The 12,094-nt window shown below is 51.6% G+C and overlaps 4 protein-coding genes across 4 annotated transcripts; all 4 read left to right on the plus strand.

Annotated features, from left to right (window-relative positions):
• Positions 1-423: 423 nt before the first annotated feature.
• On the plus strand, positions 424-2,369 carry AUEXF2481DRAFT_65202 (uncharacterized protein; the record flags this gene model as incomplete). The annotated part of the gene is made up of 6 exons (XM_013488819.1): positions 424-1,170; positions 1,222-1,532; positions 1,582-1,870; positions 1,929-2,032; positions 2,081-2,234; positions 2,286-2,369. 6 exons carry the CDS (start codon positions 424-426, stop codon positions 2,367-2,369), a joined length of 1,689 nt encoding a protein of 562 aa, XP_013344273.1.
• A 375-nt stretch (positions 2,370-2,744) lies between these two features.
• On the plus strand, positions 2,745-3,994 carry AUEXF2481DRAFT_39748 (uncharacterized protein). Its single transcript, XM_013488790.1, has 3 exons — positions 2,745-2,782; positions 2,906-2,937; positions 2,998-3,994. The coding sequence occupies exons 1-3, from the start codon at positions 2,774-2,776 to the stop codon at positions 3,854-3,856; spliced, it is 900 nt and encodes a 299-aa protein (XP_013344244.1). The 5' UTR covers positions 2,745-2,773; the 3' UTR covers positions 3,857-3,994.
• A 594-nt stretch (positions 3,995-4,588) lies between these two features.
• AUEXF2481DRAFT_79675 (uncharacterized protein) lies at positions 4,589-8,895 on the plus strand. Its single transcript, XM_013488839.1, has 4 exons — positions 4,589-4,970; positions 5,025-7,249; positions 7,300-7,470; positions 7,527-8,895. The coding sequence occupies exons 1-4, from the start codon at positions 4,913-4,915 to the stop codon at positions 8,667-8,669; spliced, it is 3,597 nt and encodes a 1,198-aa protein (XP_013344293.1). The 5' UTR covers positions 4,589-4,912; the 3' UTR covers positions 8,670-8,895.
• Positions 8,896-9,011: 116 nt separating this feature from the next.
• Positions 9,012-11,369, plus strand: AUEXF2481DRAFT_107982 (glycoside hydrolase family 47 protein). The gene is made up of 2 exons (XM_013488930.1): positions 9,012-10,236; positions 10,285-11,369. Exons 1-2 carry the CDS (start codon positions 9,210-9,212, stop codon positions 11,283-11,285), a joined length of 2,028 nt encoding a protein of 675 aa, XP_013344384.1. The 5' UTR covers positions 9,012-9,209; the 3' UTR covers positions 11,286-11,369.
• Positions 11,370-12,094: the final 725 nt, after the last annotated feature.

Consider the following 12,094-nt stretch of genomic DNA (forward strand, 5'->3'; position numbering starts at 1 on the left):
GCATAGACTCAGAATCGATGCGAGTCTCATCACTCCGATAGTCGCACGTCACACAGAAATTCCTTCAGCAAACATTCACCTACTTGGGCCATGCTTCGACATGACTTGGAGGACCTTTGACGGACCACCAAACAAACCGAGGCTTGTACTCTAGGCGATCCGGTAAAGAGACGGTTAGTCTCCCCGCACGCACATCTTCCCCGCAAGTTGTGGGGTTTGACAGGATGCAGGATGCACTTGATGAACAGAGCCGCGGGCAAACAAGCAGAGCGGAACAGTCGTGCCGTGCTGAGCTGGAGGATCACGAGGGTGTTGCCAGTGGTTGGAGGACGCGGTATCTTTTCCAATCTCTCAATCTGCAAATTTCCTTTCGTTCAGTACAACACATATTAGACTTTCAACTTCACACAGACTCACCTAAAGATGCCTTGGAAAAGTCGCTGGACCGTCGATATACCACAAGTTGGTCTGCCTACTTATGTGTTTGGTTCTCCCTCTGCCCCCTTGCCGGAAACACCAATCCTGCTGGATGCAGAGAAGTCGGAGAGATATCACCTCTCCGCCTCGGAACTCAGACAATGGTGCAAGCGATTCGCTACTGGTCTCCAGAGGGCTGGACTGAAATCTGGTGATCGCGTGCTTCTATTCTCAGGCAATACACTATTCTTCCCTGTGGTCTTCCTGGGCACAATCATGGCTGGGGGCGTCTTTACGGGTGCCAATCCTACCTACGTTGCTCGCGAGCTGGCATACCAGCTGCAGGATTCGGGGGCCAAATTCTTGATCTGTGCCGAGGGGAGTCTGGATACTGGTATTGAGGCAGCAGACGCAGCTGGACTCTCTCACAACAATGTCTTTGCGTTCGACAATGGATACGCGACTTTTGATAACACTGGCAAGGGACGTGGAGATGTGAGGCATTGGACCGAGCTGCTTGCTAGCACAGCAGAAAGCAAGGACTTCGCTTGGGAAGAATTGAGCACTAACGAGGAGCTTGAACGCACCATCTGTCTCAATTATAGTTCAGGAACGACAGGCGTGCCGAAGGGTGTTATGATCACTCACAGAAACTACGTCAGCAACAACGAAGGTGTGGTTCGCGTGGTTCAATCCATTCCAGAGTATGAGGAGCTCAAGAAGACTGCTCGATGGCTATGCATGCTCCCAATGGTATGTGTTTGCTAGTCCGATGCGAGCCTCTTTACTCACCGATCTCCACAGTACCACGCATATGGACAAACTTACTACTGTGTCGGCAGCATTTCGCGAGGAGTTCCGACATATGTCATGCAGAAGTTCGACTTCCTCAAGATGCTGGCTTACATTGAGAAGTATAAGATTACCGATCTCAACCTTGTGCCACCAATTGCTGTTGCAATGGCCAAGCATCCGGCAACGAAGCAGCATGATTTGAGCTCTGTGAGGTATATCGGATCAGGTGCCGCGCCGCTTGGCAGCGAAGTATCGAAAGAGGTTGAGCAGCTATGGCCCACGGGAACGAGAAACATGAAGCAGGGCTGGGGTATGACAGAGTAAGTAGAAGGAAGGCTGAAAGTTGTATGGCTACTAATGATGAGACAGGTTGACCTGCTCAGCTTGCAGTTGGGATTTGACCAAGACCTCAAATTCGAATGCAGTTGGTGAGCTCAATCCCAACGTTGAAGCTATGATTGTGGACGTCGCTTCTGGGTCCGAAGTACAGCGAGGACTGAGGGGCGAACTCTGGATTCGTGGACCAACAGTGATGAAGGGTTACTGGGGCAAGCCAGATGCTACCAAGGAGACCATTACAGAAGAAGGTTGGTTGAGAACTGGCGATGTGGCATATCTCGATGAAGAGGGTCATCTCTTCATTGTGGATCGTATCAAGGTAAGTGTTGAGCCGCTGTACATGCAGATTATGAGGAGAGGAGCTAATCAGACAACAGGAGTTGATCAAGGTTAAAGGCAATCAAGTCGCACCAGCCGAGCTAGAAGCTCTTTTGCTTGACCATCCAGCTATTGCAGATGCTGGTGTAGTCGGCGTGACAATGTATGTTTCGTAACCTCGACCAACGATCCCAACACTGACAACCTACAGAAAGGGAGAAGAGCTTCCACGAGCCTACCTTGTACGACGCGCGGAGCAAAAGGTCGAGGCCCAAGACATTCAAGAATTCATGAACAGCAAAGTCGCAAGACACAAGCGTCTGGCCGGCGGAGTCGTTTTTGTGGAAGCAATTCCAAAGAATCCTGTAAGTTTCGCAAGACCTCATTGAATGACACGATGGCTGACATCTAGATAGTCCGGAAAGATTCTGCGCAAGATACTTCGCGATCAGGCAAAGGCTGAAGTCGGAGATTCGGAAGCCAAGGCAGCACGTCTGTAGAGGTCAGTGTTGTCACTCGAGACCGCCAGGACAACGTGAACGCATAATGAATAAGTCGAGATCAAGAAGCGCGAGGGTCGACAGATGCAGGGTCGTACTGGTAGTCGAGAGGGACAGTGTATATACATCAAGACTCAGATTATCATTGTGTACGTCAAGACCATCGAGATCTGTCGCAAAAACCTCAGGAAGATTAAGTTGTCATATTGATTCTATCACTTGGTACGCATAATAAAGTGACGGCCGAGTGAGTGTGGAGCTGCTTGATGTTCAGTCGAGAATGTGGCCAACGCGGCGCTAAAATCTTGGCAGCATCTTTTGGAAAGCGCACAGAATTTAGCAATGTGAAAAAGCCGGTCGCTCCTTCCCTTCCACGCCCAACGACCCCGTCAACCACCGACAAGATGCCTTTCGTAAGTATCACTGTCTATACCTGAAGAGCCCTGTGGCCACCGGCGTAATGCCAGAGAGTCCCTGCAAGATGCTTCGGAAAGGTTTCTGAAGCGCAAATTGCTGACTCGAGGATGTTTCTTTAGACCAAGTTGGTCAAGAACGACGCCTACTTCTCGTAAGTGCACACTCCTGAACTCACTGACAAGTGCGGCTGGAGATTCTAACAACCTCTCAGGCGCTACCAGGTCAAGTACCGCCGTAGACGCTCGGGTAAGACCGACTACTACGCCCGCAAGCGTCTCATCACCCAGGCCAAGAACAAGTACAACGCACCCAAGTACCGCCTGGTCGTTCGCTTCACCAACCGCGACATCATCTGCCAGATCGTCTCTTCCGAGATTACTGGTGACAAGGTCTTCGTCGCTGCCTACGCCCACGAGCTCAAGGCTTACGGTGTTGAGCACGGTCTTACCAACTGGGCTGCCGCCTACTCCGTCGGTCTTCTGATCGCCCGCCGTGCCGTTCACAAGCTCGGCATCCAGGACTCCTTCACTGGTGTCGAGGAGGCTGATGGCGAGTTCACCCTGACCGAGGCCGCTGAGGTCGACGGTGAGGAGCGCCGCCCCTTCAAGGTCTACCTTGATGTCGGTCTGACTCGCACCTCTACCGGTGCTCGTGTCTTCGCCGCCATGAAGGGTGCCTCCGACGGTGGTCTTTACGTCCCCCACTCCGAGAAGCGTTTCCCCGGTTTCGACATTGAGACCAAGGAGCTCGACGCCGAGACCCTCCGCAAGTACATCTTCGCCGGTCACGTCGCTGAGTACATGGAGACTCTTGCCGACGACGATGAGGAGCGTTACAAGTCCCAGTTCCAGGGCTACATTGACGACGACATTGAGGCCGACGGTCTTGAGGAGCTCTACCAGGATGCCCACAAGCAGATCCGTGAGGACCCCTTCAAGAAGGTCGAGGGTGAGGAGAAGAAGTCCAAGGACTTCTGGAAGGAGGAGTCCAAGAAGTTCCGCGACAACAAGCTTACCAAGGCTGAGCGTGACGCCAAGATCCAGGAGAAGATCAAGGCTCTCTCCGCTTAAATGCATCATCATCAGCATCAAAAGGGGTATGGGGTCGATTATGGACGGGAACTCGTGACGTCTCGAGGGTTTCCTCCACGTTTATGACAGGAGCTTTCGGCGTCAATGGCCTTGCTTTAAGGATATCATGGGTGGGACAATGTGCTACGGCACTTGTGGTTGCTTTTATTTCGAATCAAAAAGTCTGCAAAGCAAGGTCATCAAACCTTTCTGTTTCTCTGTGAATAACATACCGTGATGTGATCGTAAAGAACTTTCATCCTATGCTAAGCATTCTTAGAAATCAGGGAATTGCCCTCCATGTCTGTAATCTGACGGACCCCGTTGTGCGCAAGGAGATAGATGTTCACCACCCCATACTTAACTAGGCGCCGGGCTGCATGCCGGAAGATGAGCGAGCCGAAGATGATTTTCCAGACCATCACTCCACTCGCCAAAAAGCTCGCGTGCTCAGAGCGGAGCCAACAACGTCATTGACTGCATTCTACAAGAAAAGGAACGAGAAAAGAGCATGGTAGGTCTGCAACAATTTCGCAAATGTTTCCGTCCAGGTCCGCCGATTCGCGGAGCAGATTATTTCGGAGAGGGCGGTTACGCTATCGCGACATTCTTGGTGTCTCGAGCCAAGAGTCCGAAGTAGATCGTGGAGCCGAAGCTCTCAAATAGACAAGACGCATGATGCGACAGACAGATGAGAGCTAGATATACCAAAGCCTTGTCGCAATCGAAGCTGAGACTCGATCGAGTCGTCGGACAGTTTCAAGCAGACAAGCTAAGTGAGCCAGTGGCACTAAGATCACATGGCGTGCAAGTGAGGAGGCCGAGGGTCCATAGAATACATGACCGACTCCTCCACACTTGATCTGGACTCTGAACCATCGGCCCGCTACACCAGGTTCAATTTCATCAAGACCCCTCCCACCCCCCAGCCCAAGTCCGTTCACACTCTGCTCAATCGCATATACCGTCGCATACTTGCGACATTGTAAAAACGCAACACGAATTGAGGAAGAGCATGGCTTGACACACACACGACATCCCAGCAAGCAAAGCACCATGGAATCCGTGCACGGCGTCGACGTCAGTTGGCTGCATCAACCAAACAGAGATAGAGGTGCGTCGTCTATCAATGCTGCTCAATCTAGCCTGGAGACTCAGACTCGCGTAGAACACCCACAGCATGAACCTCACGTCCATCGTGCCCCCGGTCCGCTCGGCGACGCGCCTCCGCCCGTCTCGTCGCATGCCCGCTCACGCTCCGCTTCGCCCATAGAATCAAAGAAAGCTCCTCCATTGCCCTCGACCCCGAAACAACCGTCGCCGCCTCGAGACACTACACCTGCTCAACCTCCGCCTTCAAACACACAGGACTTGTCGAATGCTGCTTCAAGGACTCCGTCGAGACGACCCGGTATCCTTAGTCGCAGCTCTTCGCAAAGAGAGAGCTCCGATGGTTCGAGGCCTTCACGTAGAAACTCATGGATCTCCAACATCAGCTCCAAATTCTCTTCGCAGGCTCCTCCGTCCCCCAGTGTACCTCAAACCACCAAGTCGCAAGCCAATGGCACAAACGCTGGTCCATCGTCACAATCTGCTAGAGACAACTTGGTTACGAGCCCAGCACAGCCGACGCCAAACCGCGAGGCTGAAGAACTGCAACCATATGTCCCCCAGCGACCGAAAGAATCGAACAGCTCTTTCTTCTCCAACCTCACCCGCCGCTTGTCTTCCGGCGCCCAGACCAATGGCTCTCCTCGTGGAGGTGAGAATGGCGGAATGTGCCCGCGACGGGTCTTGAACGTCAATCAAGCTCGCGAACGCTGTATCTTACCCGAACTCGACTCTGCCAAACTGCGACGTGTTGCCTTTTCGGTCGATGTTGAAATTGCTTCAATTCCACGATACAGAGACGACGATGGCGACGCTTCAAAGCAGAAGAAGGTCAAGGACAAGAAAGTAAAAGATCGTGCAGAGGGCGAGGCCTTGAAGAATCCACAAGCAGTTACTGAACGCAAAGAACAGTCAGATACTGCCGCCGTACCCGCCGATGACGCTATTGCTGCTAGCCCAGTGAACTCATCCGAGAATGGACCAACAATTGGCGAAAAGCCCACCGCTTCTGCGGAAGATCCAAACCCAACTCCAGAGGATGATATGCGGAAGGAGCAAAAGGCGAAGAAGAGACAAAAGGCCGAGGACAGTGGCCAGCTTCCTCGCGAACTGACCGGCGACGCAAAAGACCGTCCAGCTGACGCAGCACCGACTGTATCGGGCACTAACACCCCCAAAGATCGGCCAACAACAGATCCGGTGAGAATCTACAGAAGATGCTGCCAGCTCAGAGAATCACCTATCCTCAAGCGCATCACGGAGCAGTTGATGGCAGATGACTGCACTTCACCTGAGGATCCCGGAACCGTCACCCAGCTCAATCTCACTGGTTCCCGCCTGCAGTTGGCCGACTTTGTTACTCTTAGTGACTGGCTCGCCATTGTACCCGTCAAGCGCCTACTACTCGAGGACGCAGATCTTAGTGATGAGGGCTTACGGGTGATTCTATCTGGTTTGCTGGCTTCAAAGAAACCTCAACCCACTAGACGTCGTAATGGTGGTCGCTTATCCCCTGCTAAACCTACGGGCGGAATCGTGGAGAAGCTAACACTCAAGAACAACCCAAGAATCTCTCGTATAGGATGGAAGCATATCTCCATATTCTTGTACATGTGCCGATCGATCAAAGCTCTCGATGTCTCGATGCTACATTTCCCTCAGGAGTTACCACCTAGCGAGCCCGATGTCAATATCAAGGCACCGGGTCAGATGCCAAAGACTACTGGCAAGTCGGTCGATGCTGCAGAGACATTGTGTAAGGCACTATCCGGAAGGCTCGGTGGGTCGCGTCTAGAGGAGATCACCATGGCAGAATGCGGTCTTCTGCCACCTCAAATCCGAAAAATTGTGGACGGAGCCACAGTCTGTGGCATTGCTCGACTTGGATTTGCTAGCAACAACCTCAACGATGAAGGCTTCGAACACATATTGCACTTCGTACGGTCGGGTGTCTGCCAGGCTCTCGACCTAGGTAGCAACGACTTACGAGGCAAGCTTGGCAAACTTGCAGAGGCCTTGAAGCACAACCCCAATTGTTCAGTCTGGGGCTTAAGCCTTGCTGGCTGCAATCTGGACACTAATTCGCTGAAAGAACTTCTACCGACTTTAACGACACTTCAGAATTTCCGCTTCATCGACATCAGTCACAACAGAAACCTGTTTGTGGGTGAATCATGTACGCTACAGCTGCTCCGGAGATATTTGCCCAAATTGGACAACCTGAAGCGACTGCACCTTGTGGATGTTGGTCTGTCAGTGAAGCAGGCCATATCATTGGCTGAGGTAAGGATCTTGCTCGATTAAGTCCGGCGTATGGGACTGACTTGTACCAGGTTATACCAGAGGGTGCCTCGCTTGCTCATCTGACTATCCTCGAGAACCCTGAACTTTCGGCGTTATCTCAAGCGACAGACGAGGATAGTCAGGAAGAGGCTTGTGCTCTGTACGCCTCGCTCTGTGCCGCAGCGCGAGTCTCCAAATCACTTGTCTGCATTGACGTCGATGTAAGTCATGACGACCGCTATATACTCTACCGATTGCTGACCCACCTTTACTTCAGGTACCTGGTCCCGGTCACAACGAGGTAGTTCGGGCCTTGGCAAAGCAAATCGTTGCATACTGCCTACGTAACATGGACACTACTATGGCTCAATCTTCTCTACTGCCTGCAGCAGCAATGCTTTCTAAACAGCATGGAGTCGAAGACGCCAGACAGGCGCCAGTACCGGACGTACTAGTACATCTAGTTGGACATTTGGACGGCGATCAAGCTTCGGATGCCAGTGACGACGAAACAGCACCTGACGACGACTACATCGTTGGTGGAAATGGAATCATCAAGGCGCTAGAGTACTTCCTCGGAGAAGACAACTCAGACCGACGCAACGGCAGCATATCGCTTTCAGGAACCACAACACCTCTGGATATCGGTAACCCTAATCAGAGTGAGGTCAAGAGGCGAAGAAAGGCCAAGGAAGTCAGTAAAAATCTGCTTGACAGTGCTCGCAAGCTGCGGAACCGTCTGAAGCCAGCTTTGGTCAAGGAGTTTGCAGCTGGTGATGAAATGAACTACCGTCGCTTGCTCTTCCTGGACCAGACTTTGAGCGGTATGATCGAGCGATTCGAAGATGAGTTCCCTGAGACTCGCCTCCGTCTGGACATTCCACCGCACCAGCAAAATCTATCCTTGTCTTCTTCAATGGAGTCGACAGAGTCTGGACCTTTGTCGAACGACTTCATGGCTAGCTCTGCTACAACCTTCGGAACGGAAACGTCAGCGATTGAATCTGACCTGGAAGAGGACTTGCATGTCGGCTCGATGAGAAGAAAGGCTAGCGATGTTAGTCTGGCGTCCAGGGCACTTTCGATCGAAGAAGGTCGCATCCATCGTATTGGACACAAAGTCCGACAGGACATTATTGACGTGCCAATTGTTGCACAGACGTCAGAATCAGATGCACACGCCGAGTGGGCGCCCGGGTCGCACATGGCCGACATTGCATCGAAACTGGCAGACATGTCCGGACCGGAACTTCGAGTCCTCGTAGACCAGGAGGATGGATGGGAAGGAGTGATGCAGACGATGGGGGCCAACCTCGAGGAGCTACAGCAGCTGCAGATGAAAGATCCTCAGGGCTGGGAGCAGTTCAAGGAGAGTCAACTTACAGCACGCGCCAATCGCGGCGCTCCGATCTTCTTGTAACACGGTCGATATCTATTGTAATTACGCTTATGACTGGCGGTTTATGGGAAGCCCTCTGCAAGGCGGTCTAGGAAGGCGGGCGTTAGGAATCAGGATGATGGTTTTCTTCTTGTCGGGAGGGGGAGACACGTTTTTGAATAGCGTAGGCGCATTTCATAAAGACTGCAGACATCAAAACATGCAAAGAGAAAGCACCAGTTGACAGGTCTAGCATTGATATCACGCGAGAAGATGTACTCACAGATTCCCAAAGCTGAAAGATGATTGCTTCAGGGGAAGGGATGATTGTGGGGAAAAGTCGCGAGGGGCTTGTGCATGTGCAGATGATGTGCAGCTTGATCTGGCCAGGTAACTTGGATCGCCATTGCTCTATCTATATCCTCCTCTCTTCTAGCCAGTCGTGAGGCAGCGACCGAGGCATATCGCATCAGATATTCAACCAAGGCGACGTCACGAAGTAGCCAGCTTCATCCAACCTTATGCAGCAAGCCGCTCACTAAACCCACCCCGTTTGCTGTATTCGATCGCATTGCCATCACCATGTCGTACGCCCTACCTCGCACCGGACCTGATTCGGGACGATCGCGTTTCCAAACCCAAGATGCCTCGACGGGCAGTGCAGGTGTGGCCGAGAAAATAGGAGGAATGTTTGGCGACAGGAGGCCCTCCTTGCCCATGTACAAAGACAAGCCCTTCGCCAACTCCTCCCGCAGACTACCTTGGTTCAGGAGGAAACGTATCCTGGCCGCTTCGCTGGTCGCCTTCACCACTCTCTTCTACTGGTTGGGTTTGTCCAGCGGATCACCAACTCCTGCCGTCATCAAGTCCAAGAAGCCTGCAAACTGGGAAGATCGACGGAAATTGGTAAGAGATGCTTTCAAGTTGAGCTGGTCTGCATACGAACAACATGGCTGGGGTTACGACGAGTTCAAGCCCGTCTCCCAGACCGGTCGCCACATGGTCAATGGTGGCATGGGCTGGATCATAGTAGATGCTCTCGACACACTGATGCTCATGAATCTCACCACCGAACTCTCGCACGCTAGAGATTGGGTCTCGACCACCCTGAATTACGACATTGACCACGATGTAAACACTTTCGAAACCACCATCCGCATGCTCGGTGGCTTGCTATCCGCTCATTACATTTCCACAACCTTCCCGGACTACGCTCCTTTGACGAGTCACTCTGCTACTGGCGCTTCCATCAGCGAGGACTTGTACTTGGAGAAGGCCGCCGATCTGGCTGATCGTCTTCTCGGCGCATACGAGTCAAACTCTGGTGTGCCTTACGCCAGCGTCAATCTCCACACTGGCAAGGGCATTCCGTCTCATGATGATGGAGGTGCTTCTTCGACCGCCGAAGCAACCAGTCTTCAACTCGAGATGAAATACCTGGCCAAACTGACGGGCGAGGTACACTACTGGGAGAAGGCCGAGAAGGTCATGCAAGTCGTTGATGACAACAACATGGAGGACGGTCTGTTACCTATCTTCATCTACGCCCAAACTGGTAACTTCAGAGGCAACAACATCAGATTGGGCAGCCGTGGTGACTCTTACTACGGTATGTGAGCTTGGAAACATGTATTGATCTTGTGCTAATGTCCTTCAGAATACTTGATCAAGCAGTACCTGCAAACCTCGAAGCAGGAATCTGTCTACCAAGAGATGTGGGATCAGTCTCTTGCAGGCATTCAGAAGCATCTCATCACATACTCGCAGACGGCCAATCTCACCATTCTTGGTGAGCGTCCTATGGGTCTGGACCAGCCAATTTCTCCCAAGATGGATCATCTGGTTTGCTTCATGCCGGGTACTATCGCACTCGGAGCTACTCAGGGAAAGACTCTCGCAGAAGCCATGAAGTCGCCTGACTGGAGCAAGAAGCAGGAGGGTGAAATCGAGCTTGCCAAGCAACTAATGAAGACCTGCTGGGCTACTTACAAAGTCACCGCGACCGGTCTCGCGGCAGAAATCACCCACTTCGAGATGCACGATCCTCCAGCTATGATGCCCGATGGCATTCTCTCGTCACCAGAGACACTTTCCGATGATGCAGAAGCAGAGTGGAAGAAGGACTTGATCGTCAAGAGCGCCGACTCGCACAATCTGCAACGTCCCGAAACAGTCGAGAGTCTATTCTACATGTGGCGCATCACCAACGATGACATTTACCGCGAATGGGGCTGGGAAATGTTCGAGTCCTTCGTCAAGCACACGGCCGTCGAGCACAATGGCGGATACACCAGTATCAACAATGTCAACGACATCCCCACATCTGCCAGAGACAACATGGAAAGTTTCTGGCTCGCCGAGACGTTAAAGTACTTTTACCTCCTCTTTGGGCCTGATGATGTTTTACCATTGGATAAAGTCGTGTTTAACACCGAAGCTCACGCGTTCCCTAACTTTGAGTTGGGCAAGCTATTCAAGACTGGGTGGAAGCGTAAGCCGAGAGATTCTAATGGTCAGCTTGTTGAGGTGCCTGCGCCTCGTGATGCTGTTACTGGGGATGTGAAGAAGGAGGCTACGGCCCCAGGCATCAAGACGGTGACTGTACAGGGCGCAAAGACGTTGCCTGTGGAAGCGCCTGTCAAGGTGGAGGAAGCATAGGCTTTTGTGACACAAGCACATTATTTATTCCGTCTGAATGTTTGTTGTTGCATAGCGTGACTAGATTAGATGACGAGAAAAAGCACCAACTTCAATCCTCTATTAGTCTCATCGTTCTTGTTGTGAAAAGATAGGGGAGTTGATCGAGTTTGCCCATTTTCGTCGCTTGCAGGGCCACCCTGGCATGAACTCTCGGGTGGCATTTAATCGTGAATATAGCAGTGAGCTCTTCCCTTGTCTGCTTTATTGCGTGTCATTACGATGGGCGCCATCATAATACCCATCTTGATTATGGTCTCGTCGTGACCATTGTGCTTGACATGATATCATGGAGACGTCTGTTGTGGATTGGGACCGGAATGGCATGACAAGTTCCGTGATGTCACAAAGCAAACACCGTGAGAAAACGAAAACAAGGGTGTTCTCTCGAGTATCTGAATTGAATTAAAAGTCTATACATCCCAAGAACGCAGAGAAAAAGAAAAAAAGAAAAAGAAGAAAACTCACCCACCGCTCATGCATCAAGCAGAGTCATAACCCCAGCACCTAGGAATCTGGGAAACCATACAAACAACCACGACAGCAACGACAACGACAACAAACATCAACATGAACAAGAACAACCAGCACTACTCACCCTCAGAACCGTCATCTCCCTTCACCCTCAACGGGAGGGGGGAAGGAGTTGAGTGAATGAAGATGAAGAAAAAGAAAAAGAAGAAGAAGAAGAAGAAGAAGAAGAAGAAGAAGAAGAAGAAGAAGAAGAAGAAGAAGAAGAAGAAGAAGAAGAAGAAGAAGAAGAAGAAGAA

This window comes from Aureobasidium subglaciale (assembly GCF_000721755.1).
Source record: "Aureobasidium subglaciale EXF-2481 unplaced genomic scaffold scaffold_9, whole genome shotgun sequence".
NCBI classification, from domain to species: domain Eukaryota; kingdom Fungi; phylum Ascomycota; class Dothideomycetes; order Dothideales; family Saccotheciaceae; genus Aureobasidium; species Aureobasidium subglaciale.

Coding starts and splice junctions, on each gene's coding strand:
- AUEXF2481DRAFT_107982 (XM_013488930.1), top strand. CDS start 9,210: ATGTCGTACGCCCTACCTCGCACCGGACCTGATTCGGGACGATCGCGT. Junction 10,237..10,284: donor CCGTGGTGACTCTTACTACG/GTATGTGAGCTT, acceptor AATGTCCTTCAG/AATACTTGATCAAGCAGTAC.
- AUEXF2481DRAFT_79675 (XM_013488839.1), top strand. CDS start 4,913: ATGGAATCCGTGCACGGCGTCGACGTCAGTTGGCTGCATCAACCAAAC. Junction 4,971..5,024: donor TCAACCAAACAGAGATAGAG/GTGCGTCGTCTA, acceptor AGACTCGCGTAG/AACACCCACAGCATGAACCT. Junction 7,250..7,299: donor AGGCCATATCATTGGCTGAG/GTAAGGATCTTG, acceptor GACTTGTACCAG/GTTATACCAGAGGGTGCCTC.
- AUEXF2481DRAFT_39748 (XM_013488790.1), top strand. Junction 2,938..2,997: donor AAGAACGACGCCTACTTCTC/GTAAGTGCACAC, acceptor ACAACCTCTCAG/GCGCTACCAGGTCAAGTACC.